Source organism: Dama dama, chromosome 15, assembly GCF_033118175.1.
Source record: "Dama dama isolate Ldn47 chromosome 15, ASM3311817v1, whole genome shotgun sequence".
In the NCBI taxonomy this organism is placed as follows: Eukaryota; Metazoa; Chordata; class Mammalia; order Artiodactyla; family Cervidae; genus Dama; species Dama dama.
The window spans coordinates 9,610,188-9,636,153 of NC_083695.1; the positions used below are offsets into that span (position 1 = coordinate 9,610,188).

General features: G+C 36.9%; 1 protein-coding gene across 5 annotated transcripts in view; it reads left to right on the forward strand.

Moving 5' to 3' along the window:
* Window positions 1-25,966, forward strand: part of LYST (lysosomal trafficking regulator) — a 175,653-nt gene that overhangs the window by 104,325 nt on the left and 45,362 nt on the right. For 3 of the 5 annotated variants that reach the window (XM_061161427.1, XM_061161430.1, XM_061161428.1), the window contains 12 exons: window positions 474-635; window positions 1,273-1,464; window positions 3,337-3,515; window positions 5,682-5,888; window positions 13,484-13,660; window positions 14,237-14,313; window positions 14,459-14,647; window positions 17,318-17,463; window positions 17,552-17,648; window positions 18,441-18,502; window positions 20,139-20,194; window positions 25,657-25,809. In XM_061161427.1, the coding sequence (XP_061017410.1) occupies window positions 474-635; window positions 1,273-1,464; window positions 3,337-3,515; window positions 5,682-5,888; window positions 13,484-13,660; window positions 14,237-14,313; window positions 14,459-14,647; window positions 17,318-17,463; window positions 17,552-17,648; window positions 18,441-18,502; window positions 20,139-20,194; window positions 25,657-25,809 (1,697 nt within the window). The remainder of the gene's footprint in view (window positions 1-473; window positions 636-1,272; window positions 1,465-3,336; window positions 3,516-5,681; window positions 5,889-13,483; window positions 13,661-14,236; window positions 14,314-14,458; window positions 14,648-17,317; window positions 17,464-17,551; window positions 17,649-18,440; window positions 18,503-20,138; window positions 20,195-25,656; window positions 25,810-25,966) is intronic. The other 2 variants (XM_061161431.1, XM_061161432.1) reach the window with 1 other exon arrangement.

The window sequence follows — 25,966 nt, forward strand, 5'->3', positions numbered from 1 at the left end:
ATGAGGCTTATAGAATCCTAAAAATTTTTAACTTGATAAAAGACCTTGAAAGTCATCCAGTCCAGCGTCCTTGTGTCACAGATCCACTGAGGCCTGGAATTAGAAACTGCTGGATGGAAGCCCCGCGCCCTTCTCTTCGTGTCCTTTCACACACACCCACTCCTTCCAGGTCTGTTGTGTCAGAGATCAGGGTGACTTGCTTAAACTAAGAATGTAATCTGATAATATTATCCTTGACTATATCCCGGATATGAATGTTTCTTTTTATTTGCTCCATTTTTGTCTCAAAGGTGACTCTACACACCAAGCTGTATTAACTGATAAAAATACTGATTACCTAAAATTCTGGAAAATCTAAAATGCTATTAAAATATTTTAGTATCTTGCAGGATGAGTCATTAAAACCTATTGTAAGTAATGTTTATAGAGGCTATTTGTGGACTTTGATACATGCTTTCATAATTTGAAAAAAGGTTCAATTCCAATGAAGGATTCCATTATTCCTCACCTACCAAGACGTCATTTTGGTTCCTATGGTCATCTTCCGATGCCCTTCTCCTTCAGTCCATTAAATCAAGACTCAGTTACCTCCTTTTCTCCTGGATCCACTCCCTGTGGGGTGCCTTTTGGAACAGGTGCAGTAATGGTGCAGGAAGCCACTCCTGCCTCTTCAGCCTGAGGAAACCTTTCTCAGGAAATGCTTTTTGTAGGATTGAATCACATGTGATGCATGTTTCAAATCATTTTAATAATAAATTGAAATTACACTCTTCTTTCTGAGTTCTTCACTGTATTTGACTGATTTCTACTATGTCACTATATACACGTTTCAAAACTAATTTATAAAATTCGGCAATGTTAATTACCCAAAAATAGTAATGTTCTTCCTAAACCATGATGTGCTTTAAAAAAATCTATTGATTATTTTGGAATACAAAGAAGTGAAACGGTATTTGAAAATGTCTGAATATATACACCCTTCTAATTGAGTTTTTCAGAGGACTAAAATTTTGCCAAAGGATATCCATCCTACTAAGCTATGTCACAAGCTATAGCATTGTTATTTAGGACTTTGAAATCAGAGGTACTGTTGCACTTCTTCAAAGAGGGCAAAACATCACTTTCTCTTAATCACTCTCTTTCCTTGTATAAATTACCTTTGAATTAAATAACGTTCTTTTCATTGTCTGATAATCAAAAAGTTATAACAGAAATGGTTTCTTTGATCCTTGTTAACTCCAGCACTTGATGTTTTAATTTATATACTTAAAGGTCCTCGAAAATTTCCCCTTGCTCAAACTGACTCTCTTCTGATGAAAATGCGTTCAGTAGCAAGTGACGAACTTCATGTGATGATGCAACGGAGAATGAGCCAAGAGAACCCTGTCCAGGCGACTGAAACAGAGCTTGCACAGAGGTTGCAGAGGCTCACCGTTTTCGCAGTTAACAGGATTGTTTATCAAGGTAGGACTAGAGAATAAATATGTTCTTGCTCAGATATTGAGATGAGAATAATTTAAGAGAAGGGCTTCCTGGTGGCTCAGATGGTAAAGAGAACTGACTAAATTTCAGGTTTTTTAACAGCATTAAAAAATTTTTAGCATCCATACTAGTAAAAGAATTTATTTGGAACCAGTAGCCTTGAATAAAATTCTGCTTTTTAATATGTTAAATGCTGGCCTAGACTGACCATTGAAATTTGAAATAGTATAGCACCTCCAATATATTTTTTAAACTTTTCTTTGAAATAGTCATAGATTCACATGCAATTGTTAGGAAATATTACAGAGAGATCCTGTGACCCCTTTACCCAGTTTCCCCCCCATGGATCTTGTAAAACTATAGTTCAGGATCAATACCAGGATATTGACATTACTACACTCAAGAAAAAGAACATTTCCATCACTATAAGAACTATATGTTGTCTTTTAGAGCCACATCCACTTTTCTCCCACACCCACCCCTTCCTTAATCGCTGGCAACTATCAATCTGTTCTCCATTTCTACATTTTCATCATTTCAAGAATGTTAAATAAATGGAATCATACAGTATATAACCATACAGTATGTGTAAGATTGACTTTTTTCACTCAGCATAATTCTCTGGAGAGTCATCCTGGATGTTACATATATCAAATATTCCATAGCATGGATGTACATTTTAATTATTTACCTGTTGAAAGATGATCTCGGTACTTTCCAGTTTGGGGCTATTACAAATAAAGCTAGCTGCTGTAAACATTTATGTGAAAGTTGTGTGTGAGCTCAGGTCTTTGCTTTTCTGGGATAAATATCCAAGAGTACAATTTCTTTTATTTATTTATTTATTTATTTATTTATTTATTTTTTAATTAGTTGGAGGCTAATTACTTCACAACATTTCAGTGGGTTTTATCATACATTGACATGAATCAGCCATGGAGTTACACGTATTCCCCATCCCGATCCCTCCTCCCACCTCCCTCTCCACCCGATTCTTCTGGGTCTTCCCAGTGCACCAGGCCTGAGCACTTGTCTCGTGCAAGAGTACAATTTCTAGGTGGTATGAGAGTTGTGTGTTTTGTTCATGCTAAGGAACTGCCAGACTTGTCTAGAGTGGCAGTATAATTTTATATTCCTGCCAGCAATGTATGAGTGATCTGGTTTTCTTCATGTCTTCACCAGCATCAGAAGTTTCACTGTTTTCAGTTTTAGCCGTCCTGATAGATAATGTTGGGCCATAACTGTGGTTTCAAGGTGCACTTCTATGGGAGCTAATGATTTATATGTTTATGTATGAACTTTAACGCCTATAACAAACGCTAAAAAAGCTATGCAAAGAAATATACTCAAAAAACAATACAAATAAGCCAAAATTCTAAAAAGGTTCAGGTGACATCCATTTTTTTTTAACTTTTCTAATTTATATTTGGGACAACCAGCCTCTAGAGTAAGCTGTGAAACTGAACTGTTATCACATGCACAGCATTTAATGGGATAGCATATCTGGTTAAACAGGTCTGCACATCTATCTAATGTAAATATCACATGGTCTTTATGTTTAATTTGTACAAGAACCTTCATGACTTTAATAATTTTGTAGTTTAATTCATCTTCATTAGTAAAATAAAGCTTTAATTTAGGATTGCATGACTCATGCATGCTTAAATTTCTGCATTGTTTTAGGTGAATTCACTTTCTCTAGTATATCGTACTTTTTACATCAAATACAGCTATTACACGTTTATATTGTGACAACTGAATTGGTTAATTACATAGAATATTTTTGCCACTATCATTTGTAATGGCTCAGTATTAGTGATTTGACTAATTTTTTATTCTTCTTTTAATTCAAAGAATTTAATCCAGATATTATTGACATTTTGAGTACTCCAGAAAGTGCAACTCAAAGCAGGACCTCAGCTTCCCAGACTGAAATTTCTGAAGAAAATATTCATCATGAACAGCCTTCTGTTTTCAATCCATTTCAGAAAGAAATGTTCATGTATCTGGTAGAAGGATTCAAAGTATCTAGTGTGAGTAAATTAATTACATGGGAAATGTTTATTCACAAAGAAGGAGTAGAGGTTTTCTGTGTCTGTATTCAGTTTAGTTCAGTTGCTCAGTCCTGTCTGACTCTTTGCAACCTCATGGACTGCATCATGCCAGGCTTCCCTGTCCATCACCAACTCCCGGAGCTTGCTCAAACTCATGTCCATTGAGTTGGTGATGCCATCCATCTCATCCTCTGTCGTCCCCTTCTCCCTCAGGAGGAGAAGTGTCTGTATTACATGTTTTCAAAATCATATTCTTACACTTTCACAGACTTTTCTGAAACTCAGACAACTTGAATTTTAATAATGAAGTAAAATGTATTGCTAATTTGCCTTTTTCAGAACTACTCACTTCATGCAACATTGGTTTTTAAGTCTATAAACGAAAAACTATTTTCTAATATTGTAATTTATTAAATAAAATCAGCATCAGAAAAAAATAGGAATTTGATGATTACTGTGAGAGCTTAAACTAATAACCTGTTTTTAAAGATCTTTATTTTTAGCTGCTTACTCTAGAGTTATTATTATGGATAATTATGCAGTACAGATGTTGTCTTAAACAGATCTAATATCTTCAAAATTATGTAGAGAATACTGAGAAGCATCAGGCTCCATTTATCATCAACTCACTTAGGTTTTTGTGGGTCATTTATAGTTGAACATAGGGAAAAAATTGGTCAGTACACTCATAGATAGCAAAGGCTAATCTAATTCTAGCAGAACTCATAAATCATGATTCTGCCAATATAACTAGATTTGGTTGTCTGCAGGTTCCACTTAGAACTGAGTCATTCACACCAGAGCCCTTAGGACTAGGAGTAACTGGAGAGCCATTTTCAAAACTCAAAATAAACTCTAAAATGTACTGATTCCAATTTTTAAACCAGATACAGGATATTTGATCAGGATTGGGTTAACCCTTGTGGGACCACCATCGAAAGCACAGCTTATTTGGTTATTTGTTAAGGAATATTGATGGTCAATTTATATACAATTCTTAATTTGTGACAGTTTTACTCAATATTTTAGTCTTCCCTGGTGTCTCAGTGGTAAAGAATCTGCCTTCCAGTGCAGGAGGCGAGGGTTTGATCCCTGGGTCAGGAAGATCCTTTGGAGAAGGAAATGGCAACCCACTCTAGTATTCTTGCCTGGAAAATCCCATGGACAGAGAAACCTAATGGGCTGCAGTTTATGTATGCATGCTAAGTCGCTTCAGTTATGTCTGATTTTGCGATCTTATGGACTATAGCTCGCCAGGCTTCTCTGTCCATGGGATTCTCCAGGCAGGACTACTGGAGTGGGTTTCCATGCCCTCCTCCAAGGGATCTTCCCAAATCAGGGATCAAACCTGAGTCTGTTACATCTCCTGCATTGGCAGACAGGTTCTTTACCACTAGCGCCACCTGGTCTATGGAGTGGCAAAAGAGTCAAACACAACTTAGCAACTAAATAACAACAAATGGCAATCTTCAATATTTTAGTACTATTTCAAGCCTCTATTATGAATCCTTCTCTTTTATATTGTAAAATCCAGGTAGGCTTATTTACTGTTGTTCTTTGATGGTTCTTTTTTTTTTTTTTTTGTCATTTAAAATTTCCAAACCCTGGGTAATTTTTTTAAGTGTCTTAGGACTTTAGCTTCTTTATCTCTCCCTTTTTAAATTGTGGTTAAATATACATAACATAAATTTTGCTATTTTAACAATTTTTAAATGTACGAATCAGTGATACTAAGTCCTTTCACATTGTTGTGCAACCATTACCACTGTCCATCCCTAGAAATTTTTCTGTTATCCGAAACCGAAACTCTGTGTTCATTAAACAGTAACTCACCGTTAGCCTCTCCCCCAGTCCCTGATAAACCACTATTCTATTAGTATATATTGCACTTGTTTATCCATTCATCCATCAATGGGTATTTGGATTGTTTCTACCTGTAGGCTATTTTGAATGGTGCCACTATAAACATTGATGTACATCCATCTCTTTTAAAATCCTGTTTGTGTGGATGTGTATATCTTCCTAATTTCAACTGTTTGAAAATTCTAGAATAAAACATGTTCCATGATTTTTTAGGGCTGCGTTGAGGTTATTATATTATTGCTTAAGAAATTTGATCCTAATTCATTCCTGTTTTGATTTAAGGCTTCAGGTAAAACCAGTAGTTCCAAACAGCAGTGGGCTAAAATCTTATGGTCTTGTAAGGAAACCTTCCGAATGCAGCTTGGGAGACTGCTCGTGCATATGTTGTCTCCAGCCCACTCTTCACAAGAGAGAAAGCAAATTTTTGAAATAGTTCGTGAGCCAAATCATCAGGAAATACTGCGAGACTGTCTTAGCCCATCCCTGCAAGTAAGTACTCCAACACTTCATGAGTAATAACTTTTATAAAACTGTATAAATCAAGAACTGAATTTAAACTGTATTTTCATGCCAAATACCATGAATATAGTTTTCTAACCAAACAAATATTTTCTGAGGTCTTTCTTCAGATGCCGTTTACCAGAGTCAATTTGTTTAATCTGTTTAATCCCCCTTCCTTTTTCCAGTGTTTAAGAAGTTCTATACCTGAGTTCTTATTAGATCCTTCATAGTTTGTTACTAAATCTTGAAGTGTTTTCTTTAAGAACTGTTTGGAGACTTTTTAAAGCATTATATTATCTATGAAATAGCTATACTGAATGGCTCAAACAATAGTACATATTTCAAAAATATTTACAGTAAGTTAAAATATTTGTTGATCATCTAGAATGGTAAAATCAAAATACTCAAGCTGTTTTGGAATCTATAAACTCTATCACTCAGCAAGCAATAGATGGAGAATTTAAGTGGTATAACCATTCTGTTTAGCAGTTTCTTATAAAATTAAATATACTCTTAGCCTGTGATGCTAAAATTCCATTTTTAGGTATTTACCTAAGAGAAATTAAAACATATGTCCATAAAAAGACTAGTAGAAGAATATCCATGACAGCCTTTCTACTAATAGCCAAAAACTGGAAATAACCCAAATATCTGTCAATGGGAGAATGTATAACTAAACTGTGATATATTTATACAATAGACTGTTACATAGCAATAAAAATGAACTGACTACTGATGCACCCATCAATATGGATGAAGCTCAAAATCGTGGTGTCATTGAAAGGGACAGCCAAAACACCAAAGAGTAGGCATTTTATGATTCCATTCATATGAAGCCCAAGAACAGGCGAAATTAAGATACAGTCATAGAATTTAGGACAGTAATTATCTCTGTGAGGAAGGGGACAGTGAGAAGGGGGAATTGAATGGAAAGGGGCATAGGGAAATTTCTTGGAGTGATAAAAATGAACTATTGCCTTACTTGAGGTAGTGGTTACATGGGTGTATGCAGTTGTCAGAACTCCTGGAAACAAACACTTAATATCTGTATGCTTTATTGAATGTAAATTATACCCCTATAAATAAAGTATTAGATGATATTTAAGATAGGACAAGTATTCCTTTTATATCTCTGAGAAACTCAGATTTATCACACTAGGAACCAAAAGGTTACAGTTTTGAAGTAATGCTTTGAGGTGCGCTTTTCAGTATTGAGACTCAAGTGCACTAAGGGCGTTGTCGCCCCTTTGCCAAGGCAGAAGCATACCTAGCCCATAGTTTCCTTCTGTGGTGAATTCAAAGAGGTGTTCTTTTGTTGCTTTATTCTCAGCAGAGCCACCATCCCTCCGAATCCAACTGTGACGTTTCCAGTTCTCTTCTACCAGCTTCACTTCTCCACTTTTCCCTTTCTCTTGGTGGTATCCTTACTGCTTTCAGCTTGAAACATTGCAACTGTGGTTGACTTTGTTCTCTCTCGAATCCATTGTATCGCCAAGACCAGTCATTTACTTAGTCCTGTCTTTCCCTATATTCTGCCCACCCCCTCACCCCCTAGTTTAGGCTTTCAGCCCTAATGCTTGGATCACTACAATAGCCTCCTCTCCACCTCAAGACCAAATTACTCTATCTGGTCATTTTTTAAAGATTTATTATCCTTCCTGCTAAATTGCTTCAGTTGTGTCTGGCTCTGTGGAATCCAAGGGCTGTAGCCTGCCAGGCTCCTCTGTCCATGGGATTTTTCCAGGCAAGAATACTGGAGTGAGTAGCCATTTCCTTCTCCAGGGGATCTTCCCAACCCAGATTCCACTAGCGAAGCCCTAGTGGTTCAGATGGAAGATTTATTATGGCAACATTCAAATAAACTTAAAAGTTGGAAGAAATCAAAAAAAGAACCCCACATGACCATAACCTGACTTTAATTTTTCTTTTTAGTACTTTGAAATAAAGTCAGGTATCAGATTATTTTACCTGTAAATACTTCAGTTTAGATCTCTGCTGATAGGACTTTTAACTTTTAACTCTTTTAACTTATCACTCTCCACGATATTAATAATAATTCCTTCTTCTTCTTCTTGTTCAGTGGCTAAGTTGTGTCCAGCTCTTTGTGACCCCATGGACTACACTACTCCAGGCTTCCCTATCCTCCACTATCTCCCGGAGTTTGCTCCAATTCATGTCCATTGAGTCGGTGATGCCATTCAACCATCTCATCCTCTGTTGCCCTCTTCTCCTCCTGCCTTCCATCTTTCCAGTATCAGAGTCTTTTCCAGTGAGTCAGCTCTTCACTTACTTATTATCATCTAATACCCAATGTTTAAATTTTCCCAATTTTCTTTAAATTTTTTAGATAGTTCTCTTGATTCTCGATCCAAACAAGGCCCACACAGTATTTGTTTGATGGGTGTGACATCTTTTTAATCCTTGTAATTACTGTCCCCAATTTTTTTTTTTTAATATCATTATTTGTTGATGAAACTGAGTCATTTGTTCTATAGAATCTCCCACATTCCGGATTTGTTTAGTTGTATCCTTGTGGTTCTAGATGTAGAGGCTTGACTAGATTCCAGTTTTTTATTTCCTATTTTGTTTTTTAAAAAATACTTCATTTTCCATTACATCATGGCAACAGGCAGAAAACATTTGGTTGCTCTGCTTTTTTGAGATGGTAGCAGCCTGATTCATCCATTATAAAGTTCACCCTCAGTCTTTAATTATTTTAGTAACCATTAATAATGGTTGCCAAGATCCACTTTTTTATTAGGAGTTGCAAAATAGTGATTTCTCTGTATTTCTCATTCCACCATCATCTGTTAGCTCTGATTCTTCTATCAGTTCAGTTCAGTTCAGTTCAGTTCAGTAGCTCAGTCGTGACCGACTCTTTGCGACCCCATGAATCACAGCACGCCAGGCCTCCCTGTCCATCACCAGCTCCCAGAGTTTACTCAAACTCATGCCCATCGAGTCGGTAATGCCATCCAGCCATCTCATCCTCTGTCCTCCCCTTCTCCTCCTGCCCCCAATCCCTTCCAGCATCAGGGTCTTTTCTAGTGAGTCATCTCTTCGCGTGAGGTGGCCAAAGTACTGGAATTTCAACTTCAGCATCAGTCCTTCCAGTGAACACCCAGGACTGATCTTTAGGATGGACTGGTTGGATCTCCTTGCAGTCCAAGGGACTCTCAAGAGTCTTCTCCAACACCACAGTTCAAAAGCATCAATTCTTCGGCGCTCAGCTTTCTTCACAGTCCAACTGTCACATCCATACATAACCACTAGAAAAACCATAGCCTTGACTAGACGGACCTTTGTTGGCAAAGTAGTAGCTCTGCTTTTTAATATGCTATCTAGGTTGGTCATAACTTACCTTCCAAGGAGCAAGCGTCTTTTAATTTCATGGCTGCAGTCACCATCTGCAGTGATTTTGGAGCCCCAAAAAAGGAAGTCTGACACTGTTTCCACTGTCTCCCCACCTATTTCCCATGAGGTGATGGGACCAGATGCCATGATCTTAGTTTTCTGAATGTTAAGCTTTAAGCCAACTTTTTCACTCTCCTCTTTCACTTTCATCAAGAGGCTTTTTAGTTCGTCTTTACTCTCTGCCATAAGGGTGGTGTCATCTGCATATCTGAGGTTATTGATATTTCTCCCGGCAGTCTTGATTCCAGCTTGTGCTTCATCCAGCCCAGCGTTTCTCATGATGTACTCTGCATATAAGTTAAATAAGCAGGGTGACAATATACAGCCTTGATGTACTCCTTTTCCTATTTGGAACCAGTCTGTTGTTCCATGCCCAGTTCTAACTGTTGCTTCCTGACCTGCTATAGAGAAGAATGTTCCCTTAGTAGCTGTTTGGCTACCCTAAAATATAGTCTCTGTAGGAAAGGCAAGATAAATGCTTGTTTCTTTCATCTGTTTGTTTTTAGAATACTAACTTGGTGCCCTAGCAAACTCTAATTTTTGTATTTGTTTTTATATTTGAGGTGTTGTCATGAACTCAGGTATTGTTTTTTAAATTTTATAAGTAGTTTCAAATCTTTGCAGTTATTTTTCTCTTTCATGTTCAGATGAACACTTCTGTAGATTCAAGTTGTTGTATCCTTTTAACATGGCCTTTTTAATTTTAACAAGTTGATATGATTAACTTGAGGCTTCCCAGGTGGCACAGTAGTAGAGAATCCGCCTGCCAGTGCAGGTGATACAGGAGATGCGGGTTTGACCCCTGGGTTAGGAAGATCCCCTGGAGTAGGAAATGGCAACCCACTGCAGTATTCTTGTCTGGAAAATTCCTTGGACAGAGTAGCCTGGCAGGCCACGGTACATGGGGTCTCAAAGAGTCAGACATGACTGAGTGACTGAGCCCAGCACAGCTTTATTAACTTCCTTCCATTCTGGAGCAAAGAATGTCCCAGGCTCATCTTGTACATTCCCTTCCCTAGACCTGCAACCAAACTTCTTCCCCAAGAAGCCCCTGTTTCCTTTTAATGAAATAGTAGTATTTAGAAACTACAAATCTAAGGACTACGTATATTCATTTCTATTGGGTTGTCATTTCTTCTCAGTGTTTTTAGTGGGCAAAGCCAATACATGTGTGAAAGTGTTAGACACTCAGGCGTGTCCAACTCATTGCAACCCCATGGACTGTAGCCCACCAGGCTCTTCTGTCCATGGGGTTTTCCAGGCAAGAATACTAGAGTGGGTTGCCGTTCCCTTCTCCAGGGCATCATCCCAACCCAGGAATCAAACCCAGATCTCTCACATTGTGGGCAGATTCTTTACCATCTGAGCCATCTGTAAAATGTCAACCTGGTTTCAAAATCAAAATTGTGAAATATAGCACAGTTGAAGAGTTTCTAGTTTTTATCTCTATAGCCTTCACTCATTCTTTCCCTTTCCCTGTAGCTTACCATCCTTATTTGGTTTTTATTTGTTTTTGAGATATAAGCAAATTTGTGACACACACACCCAGGTGCGCATATGTATTTTCTCTCTCACTTCTTTATATGAAGAAAGGTAATGAACCATACATATCCTTCTCACTCTACTTTCTTCAGCTAACAATATATCCTAGCAATGGTTCCACAGCAGTATAGAGAGCTCATCTCATGCCTTTTTTATAACTGCCTACAAGCTCTATTCCATCTGTAGTCTGCCTGATTTTTAAAGCTCCAAGCTTCTCTTCTATTGAATCTGGATAATTCTCCAGCCAGTCAGTGGCTCCTCATCTTTTCTCTCATAACATCTTCACATCCCTTGTAGTCCTTCTGATAAGCTGCTTTTTTCTTGTCCCCACAGCACGCAACGCTGTCTCTCCTCCCCTTTGTCTGTCCATATGCCTGTTGTGTCCATAGCCATGCACCCACATCATTTGGTACCACCTTCAAAGCCTGCCTTCCTTCTTTTAGTCCACTCAGAACTCTTCCTTCTTGAAACTTCATCGAAAATTTTATTTTTACACATTTTATTATTTTCTAAGAATTTGTGTTTAAATTCAATTCCTTAAATCAGTTTTCTGAGAGCAGAAAATAAGATTTCTATGTGTGCATGTCTCCAAAAACAACTTTTCTAGTCCCAGCAACTACAATCAATAAATGAATGATCAGAAGATGTTAAAATGAGCTATTAGAAACAACTTAGGAAAATCATGTTTCTTTGGATATTCAGAATGAAAAAAAAACATTTCTGATAGTTTTTCAAGATGATCTTAAAATGTCACCAAATACTAAACTGAAATATTTTTAGAGTTCTATCAAGATTATTACCTTTAAGATGCACACATGAAAATATTCTAGTCATTTACCATTCCTCTCTATTTGCCAACTCTTCAGGCCTTTTACTTGCAGAGCATCTGTTCATTTTTCTCTTTTGGTCAGGTAACAGCTGTCTCCTGACTAATTTAAAATGTTGCATTAAAATAAGCTTTGCTATTTTCATCATCGCGTATGTTCATCTTATGCTTTTGGGAAACGACATGATGTGATTCAGCATGTGAATTTAAATATCACCTAAAATGTTATAGTTTCCAAATCCATTTGTTGACTATTCACAGTTTAAAATATCATAAAGCCAAATACAGTGATATTTGTATGAATGCAAATTGTTAAAAAATAAAATTATGCATGTTTAACTTGTTGGCAAAGTTAATGTCTAAATAATATATATTGTACACTTAACAATCAGGTGTAATATCTCTGGCATGAAAGAGCCACTTAACGGAAAAAAGCTTTGATCTACACAATAAATAAAAAGCACTAAAACTGGCATGTGTGTGCATATCAGTCTCTCAGTCATGTCTAGCTTTTTACAACCCCATGGACTGTAGATCTTCAGGCTCCTCTGTCCATTGAATTCTCCAGGCAAGAATACTGGAGTGGGTTGTCATTCTGTTCTCCAGGGGATCTTCCCAACCCAGGGATTGAACCCCAGTCTCCCACATTGCAGGCAGATCTTTACCATCTGAGCTGCCAGGGAGGCCCATAAAATTGGTGTAACCAAAGCTTATCTAAAAATGAAATTTCACATGTTTGCAAATGATCATCTAAAGCAAAAACGATAGCCATGTCTTGTGGAATCCCAGCACAGATAATAAAAGTATGCATGTGTGCTCAAAAAAAAAAAAAAAAAGAGCCACTCAAGAAATCATGAATCAAAGTTTGGTTTAGTTTTACACTGGGAAGAACCATTCTCATTTTCTTAAGTAACATTTTCATTTTGTCTGTAGTGCCTGTTCATAAAAGACTGACCTAAACCAACCCTTCTCCCAAATATTCACATATTGAATACTGACATCTTAACTGGTTTTAGAGTTTTTCACCTTTTGTTCTCCCCAGGGAATAGTGAATGCTTACAAATGGATCCAAAGATACTTTTTTGTTATGGTATTTTCTCCAGTGTTTATTCTCCCAAGCAGAAATTAGAGAGACTCTTACCTTAAGGTTTAAAGGAAAGTTTCCCTTCCAGTTCAGTATTTCTATGAGAAGAACTAAGAATTAGTTTCCTTCATCCCAAGCCTATTATTCCTTTAGCAAACCCTCTCTAAAATTCTTTCCCCAAAAGCTTGTGTGCTTTCTTTTTTCCTTCTTTCCTTTATTACTTCAATCCCTCCTTTCTTCTTTTTTTTTTTCCTCTTTTTCTTCCATTTTTTTGCCTTTAACAATAAAAATTTTCAAACAGACTAAGAAGAATAGAGACTAGTGAATACTTAATCAGTACCATATGACCATCCCATAGATCTATTGTTAGTATTTTTATCATATTTATCATCATTTTTTTCTGAGGTATTTTAAAGTAAATTATATAAATCATGACATTTTTTCAAAAGACTTTTTTGTGTCACCATAACAACATTATTATACCTGACAAAATTAGCATATACTCTAACGTCATCATATACTCAGTGCATAATCATTTGAGAATTTCTTCAGTTGTCCCCAAAATGTCTTTTTAGCTGATTTATTTAAACTAGATCCAGCCAAATAAATGTAGCAATAAATTTAATTTACTGTTAAAGAATTTAAATGTAAGAAATAAAAATTCTTTATGACTTAAAATTTTTTTTAATTAAAAAAATTGTTACTTTTTTTTTTAAGCATGGAGCCAAATTAGTTTTGTATTTGTCAGAGTTGATGCATAATCACAAAGATGAATTGACTGAAGAAGAACTAGACACAGCAGAACTGCTTATGAATGCTTTAAAATTATGTGGTCATAAGTGCATCCCTCCCAGTGCATCAACAAAATCAGACCTTATTAGAGTGATCAAAGAGGTGAGTCAGTGAAACCATAAGAAACAGTTTTCTTAGGAGATCCCCTTGACTGTAACTAAAGAATGATTGAGAGATTTTTTTATTATAGAGTACCACTGATGGTGAATTTAGATGATAATTTTTTTATACATTATATTGTTTTTTAATATAAGAAAACAAATAGTTTTATTTTAAGGAGCATTTTATTCTCTGTGGTCATCCATATTCATTACCACTAGCTTTCAGGGAAGAAAACGGTTTTAATAGTGACAAGCAAGTTGAACCATCAGCCTCAAGTTCTCGGTTCTTTAGTGAAAAAGCAAAATAAGGAAGCGAGCAGCTATGCAAACCCATTGGGTTTGGCAGCCCTAGTTAACTATTCCACCCTAATTTCTGTGACCCAAATTGTGTGGAAACGAAGGGGAATTATAACATTATTTAAGTAGCTGATGTATTTTATTTTAATATTCTGGTCTCCAGGAGACAATTTTTTTTCCTTTGTTAACTTGGTTTTAAATTTAGTTTGCTGGGCTCTGCGCCAGTGTTAAATGATAAGTAATAAGTTTTATATAGTATATTATTATCTAAATCTTTTAGGAACAAAGGAAATATGAAACTGAAGAAGGTGTGAATAAGGCCAACTGGCAGAAAACAGTTAATAATAATCAGCAAAGGTAGGATATCACCTGTGCTAAAAGTTGTGTCTTTTAGGAGCCCCATTATATTTTGCATATGCTTTTAGTTTTAATGTACCATGTTTTAATATACATTTAATGTTCCTATACAAATACTTAACTTACAGGCTTCTTGTCTGTTTAGTCTCTTTCAGCGTTTGGATTCAAAATCAAAGGATATATCTAAAATAGCTGCAGATATCACCCAGGCAGTATCTCTTTCCCAAGGAATTGAGAGAAAAAAGGTGATCCAGCACATCAGAGGAATGTACAAAGTGGATCTTAGTGCCAGCAGACACTGGCAGGAGCTTATTCAACAACTGACGCATGACAGGTTAGCAACGTGGGAGGACTTTCAGTGGCCCTGCATAAATGTTTTATATTGATGTGATTTTCACTCTAGAATAAAGATTCATAATGCTGTCTGATTAGATTAAATGTTTTTTGTTTAATCATTGGTAATTTATTTCCTCTTAAAGAATATGCCTCTGAGAAATTTCAATTCTTGGGAGGGAGAAAAAATAATGAGAGAGAGAGACATTAGCTCTTCCAGAGAGTAATATCTGTTTATTGGCTTTCATTTTAAAATATGATCTTTGCTCACCAGCCCAGGTTGGATGCATGAGACAAGTGCTCGGGCCTGGTGCACTGGGAAGACCCAGAGGGATTGGGTAGAGAGGGAGGTGGGAGTGGGGATCGGGATGGGGAACACATGTAAATCCATGGCTGATTCATGTCAGTGTATGACAAAACCCACTACAATATTGTAAAGTAATTAGCCTCCAACTAATAAAAATTTAAAAAAAAAGAAAAACACCAATACAGTATACTAACAAATATATGTGGAATTTAGAAAGGTGGTAACGATAACCCTGTATGCGAGACAGCAAGAGACACAGATGCATAGAACAGACTTTTGGGCTCTGTGGGAGAGGCCGAGGGTGGGATGGTTTGGGAGAATGGCATTGAAACGTGTATTGTCATATGTGAAACGGATCACCAGTCCAGGTTGATGCATGAGACAGGGTGCTCGGGGCTGGTGCACTGGGATGACCCAGGGGGATGGGATGGGGAGGGAGTGGGGAGAGGGGTTCAGGATGGGGACACATGTATACCTATGGCAGATCCATGTCAATGTATGGCAAAACCACTACAATATTGTAAAGTAATTAGCCTCCAATTAAAATAAATAAATTTATATATTAAAAAAAATAAAATATGATCTTTGCAAAAGAATAGGGAAATCACTGAAACAAGACAGTTGGGAAATATATCTATTTCCAGTTAAGACCTCAGTAACACAGTTAAAAAGATGCATCACAAATAGTGGAAAGAGGGAAATTAAAATATTATTCTCTGAATTTGGTTAACATAACTGATTAGTATTACGACTTTGAGGAGCTACATTCTAAAGCAAATTCCAGGTGAATGAATGAATTAAACTTAAAAAGTTTACACAGCAGGAGAAAATAGAGTATTTATCAACTCTGATAGATAACTTCCTAAGATCAAACACAATTGAAGAAACTACAAAGAAGAAATGAATGGCTTTGAACTTTAATTTTTTTCCAGTGTATTTAACAAGCATAGCCACAACAAAACATCAAAATTCATTTTCAGCATGTATTTCAAAGTTAGTATTTTTATGATTTTAAAATTTCATAAAAGTTTGAAAATAAAAATTAAAATCCCAAAAGTTTGAGCAAAAGACATGAATATAGTCTTCACATCAGACAAGTAGAATTAATAAGCAGATGGGAAAAATTGAATATTGCTAGAGGCTAATTTAGTTTTTTAAAATCTTTAGATACTATATTTTACCTTTTATGTTAAAATAAAAAGTTTTTTAGGAACTCTCTCCACAGTAGGAAGAATGTATCTTAGCCCTTAATCAGAGGTTTGGTGGCATTGTATACTTTGACATAATCTATCAGGAACCCTATAAACAATTTATTTCTAGTTCCAATTATTCTATTTTAGTGATTTTGTCATAAGGAAAATATTCAAAATATCCAAAATCAGTAAACATAAAGATTTTCATCTCTGCATTGTTTATGTTAGTGAATGAATCGGAAACAACTAAGTATATAATAATAGTAATAAATACAGTATGATCCTTTCACTCAATATAATATTAGCCATTTAAAATGGTAATGATAAAGAAGTCAGAATATAAGAATGTGTATATAAGAAAATATGTGTGTATATGAGTTATAACTGTAATTTTAAAAAATGAAAATCACTACCAACATTTTGGTATGTTTGGGGTAGTAGGATTAAGGGTAATTTATTCATCTATTTCTAAAAGCTATTTCATTTAAAATGTTAATTTATTTTAAAACATTTTAAGAAATGTGATTACTACAAAAATGAATGATTTTGTTTGTTACATTAGATAATAGGCAAAATGGGAAATGAAAATAATTTATTTGGAAATTGATTTTTTTTCTTTAGTTGACCATACTAAGTCTAATATATCACAAAGCATATATAGTAGTCATGCTGTATCTTTTTAAAAATTGAATAGGTACAAGAAACTAGTAGCAGAGCTTGCCTTGAGGCAAGGAGACTGGACTCCAGAGCAGAGGGGAACTTTTTTGTTGTTATTCTTTTGTACTGTGTGTATGCACATGTGTTTGTGCTTGGTCGCTCAGTTGTGTCCAACTCTTTGCAACCCCATGGACTGCAGTCTTCCAGGGTCCTCTGTCCATGGGATTCTCCAGGCAAGAATACTGGAGTGGGTTGCCCTTTCCTCCTCCAGGGCATCTTCCTGACCCAGGGATCGAACTTGCGTTGCCTAAGTCTCCTTCATTGGCAGGCAGATTCTTTACCACTGAGCCACCTGGAAAGCCATGTGTATGCATATCCCTGTCTAGTTATAAAAATAGTTGGGATTTTTCAACTGAATGGATCAGTTTTGACTTACTTATTAAATTTTTACATATATTTTTTTAAGTTATAAGTACTTCAAATTGCCACTTAAGCCTTTTCTTTCTACCTGTAGAGCAGTCTGGTATGACCCCATCTACTATCCAACTTCATGGCAGTTGGATCCAACAGAAGGGCCAAATCGAGAGAGAAGACGTTTACAGAGATGTTACTTAACTATTCCAAATAAGTATTTGCTTAGGGATCGACAGAAATCAGAAGGTAATAGTGACTTCTTGACTCAACATATAAATATAGCAGATAACTGTGGTCATTACACAAAGATGATGTAATCTCTTTTCCTCAATAGATGTGGTCAAACCACCACTCTCTTACCTATTTGAAGACAAAACTCATTCTTCTTTCTCTTCTACTGTAAAAGACAAAGCTGCAAGTGAGTCTATAAGGTAAATTTGAATCCATAAGATATCTTCTCTTTTGTTGAATGTGTTAAAGACTTTAATAGTCTATTGCAGTGCTTATGTGATGTTTATTTTAGATAATGCAGTGGTTTAGGAAAAGACCTGAACATGGCTCAAGAGAGGACAAAGTTGAATGGCCAAAATCCAAAGAGAACAGACAGTTTTGATAGAGAGTTTTCATTGGACTTCAGTCGGCATCTGTTATGTGAGGAAGATAAGTCACACCTAACATGTCATAGCATTGTTGAGGATTGTGGGTCAATAACTATTGATAGGATTGTCACTGTGGTTGTAGTGGAGGTTGTTGTCAGGCCCATTTTATAGATAAAAAACTGAGAGTCAAGAAAAGTGACTTGACTAAAGAATAGAAGAACTTTTCTGACTCTGAATCCCCCTTTTCTCCAAGAATGCTGAGTTTCTTTCCTGTGTTTGTTCAGAGGCATGAACCAATGTTTGCTTATGTACTGGAAAATATAAAATATTGAAGTCTCTTTTAAATAACTGAGTCCTTGACTTCTGCGTAGGGTGTAGGGATTATTCACCTTTTCTAAAAGTTTCCGTTATTTTCTCTGCTATTATAATGTCAGAAATGAGATGTCTCTGCTATTATAATGTTGGAAATGAGATAATATTTTCATGTGGACTCTAACAAGACATTCTATGCTTTTGAAACTCTTGTCTGCTCTGCTGAAATCTTCTACTAGGTAAAATAAAGCTTTTACTCTCTGAAATTGTTCAAAACATTTAATCATAGTAATTTTAAATATGTTTTGACAGAGTCAATCGAAGATGTATCAGCGTTGCACCATCTAGAGAGACAGCTGGTGAATTGTTATTAGGTAAGTTACATTTTGAAGATTTTTATACATATTCACTGTGCCTATTTTATTCTTAGATAATTTGAAACATTGTTTTGACAGACTGCCATTAAGTGAGATAAACTTTCTGGAATATTGCATAGGTTATTTTGCCTTAACATTGTCTATAATGCATATGACTCATGAATGTGAAGAAATGACAGTCTTATTTTCTGAAAAGCATATAAATGGCATTTTAATTTTTATAAAGTTAACTTTCTTCATGAGTATACATTTTTAAATTTGTTTCTTTTATTATGTATCAATTTTTAATTCTAAAGTAAAGAATCATTAGTATGTTTATATGCCTACTGTTTTAACAGATATCCCTATACACATGAAATATATACACCTTGAGATTATTCTTAATTTATATTCTTCACTGTACTTCTGAGAGAAAGGCCGAGACTATTGATCCATGGATAGTTACATTTAGTGAGATATTTTTCCTTAAGACATGAAGGAATAGCGTTTAAACCACAGTCTCTATTCCCTTAAAGAACTGATTTGTATGCTGTGGGCCAGTTGTTCTCAAATCAGGGGCATCCAGATCACATGGGAACTTTTAAGAAAAACAAATTCTCAGGCCCCTGCCCAGAGCCACTGAATCTGAAACTCTGTGGATGCGGCCCAAACATCTACATTTTTATACACCCTGCAGTGATTCTGACACACCCTCAAATTAGAGAGTCACTGCAGTAGGCTAAAGCTATATAGCCTGAAAGCCCTAACAGGCAGAGTCTCAAGCTTACCAGGGCTGAGCCCCACAGTCACTAGGATGGAGATGGTGCCCTTCTCTGAGCTGGCCACGCCAGGGCTCAGGGTGACCAGCATCCAGTGCAGAGCTCCAGGAAATTCCCACCATTTGGATATGCGATGTAGGGATGTGTGTTAACAACAGCCTATCAAGCGGGAAAACTAGGGGGACTGTCTGAGCCCTGATGGAGCCATCAGGGCTCCAGACAGTAAAGAATCTGCCTGCAGTGCAGGAGACGTGGGTTCGATCCCTGAATCAGGAAGATCCTCTGGAGAAGGGGATGGCTACCCACTCCAGTATTCTTGCCTGGAGAATTCCGTGGACAGAGACGCTTGGTGGGCTACAGCCCATGGGGTCGCAAAGAGGTGAACATGACTGAGCGACTAACACTTTACTTTTCTGCCCTATTGAGTGTTTAAGTCAGCAAAATAATTAAGGATTCCTCTTTTGCTAGAAAATTTAGTTTATAACTTGAATTCAGTTAATGTGTACAAAATAAAAGTAATATGCTAGTAACCTAAGAAGAATACTGGTAATAATAAACAGCCAACACTTTTAGCACTAAGCACCAGACACTGTTAATAAACATTTTACATATATTCTATATAATTCCCACAGTAACCCTGTGAAATAGAGTCTTCTCCCTACCCCATTCTTTTTATAAGGAAACTAAAGCACAGTGGGGTTAGGCAGCTTGCCCAGGATCTCATGGATGCTATTCAAAAATATTTACTGATTATTAGGAACTCTTTCTGGGTTCTGGGATTCAAATTAGGTCCAACTGACTCCAGAGGTGCTTTTAACTATATGAAATAATAGTGCACAGACATTTTTAAACTCACAGCCAATTATTTTCTGCAGGTAAATGTGGAATGTATTTTGTGGAAGATAACGCTTCTGATACAGTTGAGAGTTCTGTGAGTAGTGGTTTAAATTTGCATTTATATGAATCTAGACAAATTCTCACATGTATAAGTTTAATACAGCCAGAGAGCAGGTAGAACTGTTAAGAGTTCATTTCTTCTCACACTCTGTGTAAATTTGTCTGAATTCTAGTTTTTAAGATAATTTTAAAAAGAAGACATGCCATCCCCTCTGACTCATGTTCTGAGTCTCATAGCAGCAAGTATTATGGGTCAGATTCTGAAGCATTCGTATTATTTCAGTTTATGTCCATTCTTTCTCACTACTATCCTCTGTAGCAACAAACTTCTTGCCACTCCCTGTTTATTGTCACATACATTTGCCTTCAAAAAGAAAGAAGAATATTGTCTAATTTAATAACTTAAGTAATCCTGATATTCACATAGCTTAGTAGTCATAATTTTTATTCTTCTGGAAATACTTATATTAATCTGAAAATGACAAAAAAGACTCAATTCACATTTTGGTACAGTCCAAGGTAAGAGAAACCCAAGTAAGACGGTAGGTGTTGCAAGAGGGCATCAGAGGGCAGACACACTGAAACCATAATCACAGAAAACTAGCCAATCTGATCACAGGACCACAGTTTTGTCTAACTCAGTGAAACTAAGCCATGCCGTGTGGGGCCACCCAAGACGGCCAGGTCATGGTGGAGAGGTCTGACAGAATGTGGTCCACTGGAGAAGGGAATGGCAAACCACTTCAGTATTCTTGCCTTGAGAACCCTATGAACAGTATGAGAAGGCAAAATGATAGGATACTGAAAGAGGAACTCCCCAGGTCGGTAGGTGCCCAGTATCCTACTGGATATCAGTAGAGAAATAACTCCAGAAAGAATGAAGGGATGGAGCCAAAGCAAAAACAATACCCAGTTGTGGATGGGACTGGTGATAGAAGCAAGGTCTGATGCTGTAAAGAGCAGTATTGCATAGGAACCTGGAATGTTAGGTCCATGAATCAAGGCAAATTGGAAGTGGTTAAACAGGAGATGGCAAGAGTGAATGTCGACATTCTAGGAATCAGCGAACTAAAATGAACTGGAATGGGTGAATTTAACTCTGATGACCATTATATCTACTACTGTGGGCAGGAATCCCCAAGAAATGGAGTAGCCATCATAGTCAACAAAAGGGTCTGAAATGCAGTACTTGGATGCAATCTCAAAAACAACAGAATGATCTCTGTTCATTTCCAAGGCAAACCATTCAATATCACAGTAATCCAAGCCTCTGCCCCAACCAGTAATGCTGAAGGAGCTGAAGTTGAACAGTTCTATGAAGACCTACAAGACCTTCTAGAACTAACACCCAAAAAAGATGTCCTTTTCATTATAGGGGACTGGAATGCAAAAGTAGGAAGTCAAGAAACACCTGGAGTAACAGGCAAATTTGGCCTTGGAGTATGGAATGAAGCAGGGCAAAGGCTAATAAAGCTTTGCCAAGAGAACTCACTGGTCATAGCAAACACCCTCTTCCAACAACACAAGAGAAGACTCTACACATGGACATCACCAGATGGTCAACATCGAAATCAGATTGGTTATATTCTCTGCAGCCAAAGATGGAGAAGCTCTATACAGTCAGCAAAAACAAGACCAGGAGCTGACTGTGGCTCAGATCATGAACTCCTTATTGCCAGATTCAGACTTAAACTGAGGAAAGTAGGGAAAACCACTAGACCATTCAGGTATGACCTAAATCAAATCCCTTATGACTATACAGTAGAAGTGAGAAATAGATTTAAGGGACTAGATCTGATCAACAGAGAGCCTGATGGACTATGGACGGAAGTTTGTGACATTGTACAGGAGACAGGGATCAAGACCATCCCCATGGAAAAGAAATACAGAAAGGCAAAATGGTTGTCTGAGGAGGCCTTACAAATAGCTGTGAAACCAAGAGAAGCGAAAAGCAAAGGAAAGATATTCCCATTTGAATGCAGAGTTAGCCAGGAGAGAGAAGAAAGCCTTCCTCAGCGATCAATGCAAAGAAATAGAGGAAAACAACAGAATGGGAAAGACTAGAGATCTCTTCAAGAAAATTAGAGATACCAAGGGAGCATTTCATGCAAAAATGAGCTCAATAAGGGACAGAATGGTAGGGACCTACCAGAAGCAGAAGATATTAAGAAGAGGTGAAGAACTGTACAAAAAAGATCTTCACGACCCAGATAATCACAATGGTGTGATCACTCACCTAGAGTCAGACATCCTGGAATGTGAAGTCAAGTGGGGCTTAGAACGCATCATTATGAACAAAGCTAGTGGATGTGATGGAATTCCAGTTGAGCTATTTCATATCCTGAAAGATGATGCTGTGAAAGTGCTGTACTCAATATGTGAGTAAATTTGGAAAACTCAGCAGTGGCCACAGGACTGGAAAAGGCCAGTTTTCATTCCACTCCCTAAGAAAGGCAATCCCAAAGAATGCTCAAACTACTGCACAATTGCACTCATCTCACATGCTAGTAAAGTAATGCTCAAAATTCTCCAAGCCAGGCTTCAGCAATACGTGAACCGTGAACTTCCAGATGTTCAAGTTCATTTTAGAAAAGGCAGAGGAACCAGAGATCCAATTGCCAATACCCGCTGGATCATCGAAAAAGCAAGAGAGTTCCAGAAAAACATCTATTTCTGCTTTCTTGACTACACGAAAGCCTTCAACTGTGTGGATCACAATAAACTGTGGAAAATTGTTAAAGAGATGGGAATACCAGACCACCTGACCTGCCTCTTGAGAAACCTGTATGCAGGTCAGGGAGCAACAGTTAGAACCAGACATGGAACAACAGACTGGTTCCAAATAGGAAAAGGAGTACATCAAGGCTGTATATTGTCACCCTGCTTATTTAACTTATATGCAGAGTACATCATGAGAAACGCTGGGCTGGATGAAGCACAAGCTGGAATCAAGATTGCCGGAAGAAATATCAATAACCTCAGCTATGCAGATGACACCACCCTTATGGCAGAAAGCAAAAAGGAACTAAAGAGCCTCTTGATGAAAGTGAAAGAGGAGAGTGAAAGAGTTGGCTTAAAGCTTAACATTCAGAAAACTAAGATCATGGCATCTGGTGATGCCATGGGGAGACAGTGGAAACAGTGTCAGACTTTATTTTTTTGGGCTCCAAAATCACTGCAGATGGTGACTGAAGCCATGAAATCGAAAGATGCTTACTCCTTGGAAGGAAAGTTATGACCAACCTAGATAGCATATTAAAAAGCAGAGACAGGGTGGGAGGCAGGAGGGGGGATCGGGATGGGGAACACATGTAAATCCATGACTGATTCAGGTCAATGTATGGCAAAAACCACTACAATATTGTAAAGTAATTAGTCTCCAACTAATAAAAATAAATGAAAAAAAAAAAAAGGAAAAGAAAAATAAATAAAAAGCAGAGACATTACTTTGCCAACAAAGGTCCATCTGGTCAAGGCTATGGTTTTTCCAGTGGTCATATATGGATGTGAGAGTTGGACTGTGAAGAAAGCTGAGTGCCAAAAAATTGATGCTTTTGAACTGTGGTGTTGGAGAAGACTCTTGGGAGTCCCTTGGATTGCAAGGAGATCCAGCCAGTCCATCCTAAAGGAGATCAGTCCTGGGTATTCATTGGAAGGACTGATGCTGAAGCTGAAACTCCAATACTTTGGCCACCTCATGCGAAGAGTTGACTCGTTGGAAAAGACCCTGATGCTGGGAGGGATTCAGGGCAGGAGGAGAAGGGGACGACAGAGGATGAGATGGCTGGATGGCATCACCGACTCGATGGGCATGAGTTTGAGTAAACTCTGGGAGTTGGTGATGGACAGGGAGGCCTGGCGTGCTGCGATTCATGGGGTCGCAAAGAGTCGGACACGGCTGAGCGACTGAACTGAACTGAACTGAACTGAAACATTTTATTTGTTTGAATTCATATACATGCTATTAAAATACTGGTTTGAGAGTCCTGTAACCAGAGAAATAAGGCTCTTTGTTTCAGAAGTTCTAAAGCCAGGAATTCATAAGGATGCATTTAAATAAGATTGTGTATGGTTTACTGGTTAATACATGTTTGATTCAAAGAAATTAGGGAGTGAAGACATAAAATATGATTGTAAAGCAAATCATGTTAAAAAATCATTAAAATATTTCATATAATCCCCCAAAATTGAATAGGCATTATTTCGTGATTTACATAGCAATTGCTACAGTATTTATCACAGCTCGCAAAAGTATAGTTACGTTATTTTTAAAGATGTATCTTTTTAGAACCAAAGAGTTTAATAGTTGATACATGAATCAGCTTTTCTCCTGGGTGGGTCCAAAAGATGACATTTTCCACCTAAATGGAAGCTCTAAAAAGAGCTTTTTAATAAATTGAAGGATCCTTCCTTTCTTTGTACTTTCATAGCATTTGTTCTTATTTCCTGTGTGACATTTGCTGTTTTGCCTTTCCAAAGCGTGTGCAAACATCCTGTGCCTTCTTCCTGTCATGTATAGATTTATTTCATGCAGAGCACTTAGCAAGCACCTTGCCTGTAGATGCTTAATTAATGTTTGTTAAATTGAAAGTATGTTGAATGTTGAAGCTAAACAGGGAGGAATTTGATTTAAGAATGAGAATATTACCTTTTCATTAGAACATTTTGCTTTCCTTGTAATATATTTCCTGCCTGTATTTCTAAAAATCAGTTGGGACATAGTAAGACACACACAGAGCAGGCCAAAGTGTCACTTCCTCCTTACTGCTGGTTTTCAGATTTCTCTTTATTTTTGACTCCTAGAGATTTAATTTTCCCTTACTTTCTTGCAAGCTCAGCTATACATTTAAAAGAATATTTGCTTACTAAAAGAAATCAGTCTGAAAAGTCTACATACTTCATGATTCCAACCACGTGACTTTCCAGAAAAAGGAAAACGGTAGAGGCAGCAAAAAGATCAGTGGCTGGTGGGTGGAGCAGAAGGGAGTTTCACAGCAGTGAGACTATTCTGTATGATACTGTAATGGTGGACACATGTCATTAAACATTTGTCAAAAGCCATTTGACCTATACAAACCAAGATTAAACTATGGGCTTTAGTTAAGAATAATCTATTCAATAGTGGCTCATCAGTTGTAACACATATACTACATGAATACAAGACGTTCGCTGTAGGGAAACTGAGTGCAAAAAAGCTATACGTAGGAGCTCCATACTGTCTGCTCAGTTTTATAAACATAAAACTTCTCTGGAAAATACAGCCTATTAATAAAGTTTAAGTGAAGCTTATTAACTCAGTTTTTTTTTTCTTTTTTTAGATTTTATCCAGCATTTTGAAGTGTTTAGTAGCAGGAGGATTTTGAGAGAATCTTATCTGCCACTTTGCCACAGAAAGAAGGCTTTATATTGCATTTTGATAGTTTTTTAAAATGTAAAATTAAAATGATTCTATTGCATGTAGAGCAAATGCTTTCATGTTATTTCCTTTGACTTTAGAGCCTTCAAGGAGAATTGGAACCAGCATCATTTTCCTGGACATATGAAGAAATTAAAGAAGTTCACAAGCGTTGGTGGCAGTTGAGGGATAATGCTGTAGAAATATTTTTAACAAATGGCAGAACACTCCTGTTAGCATTTGATAACACCAAGGTAAATTTGCCTATATTAATAGATATACTTTTTCAAAATGATAATGGAATCAGTTTAATTACACTCATACTGACTAAATGAAGCTTTAACTTATTTAAACTTTAACTGTTTCTGAAATCAAATGAAAATTACCCTATTTCTTAGTACTGATTAAAGT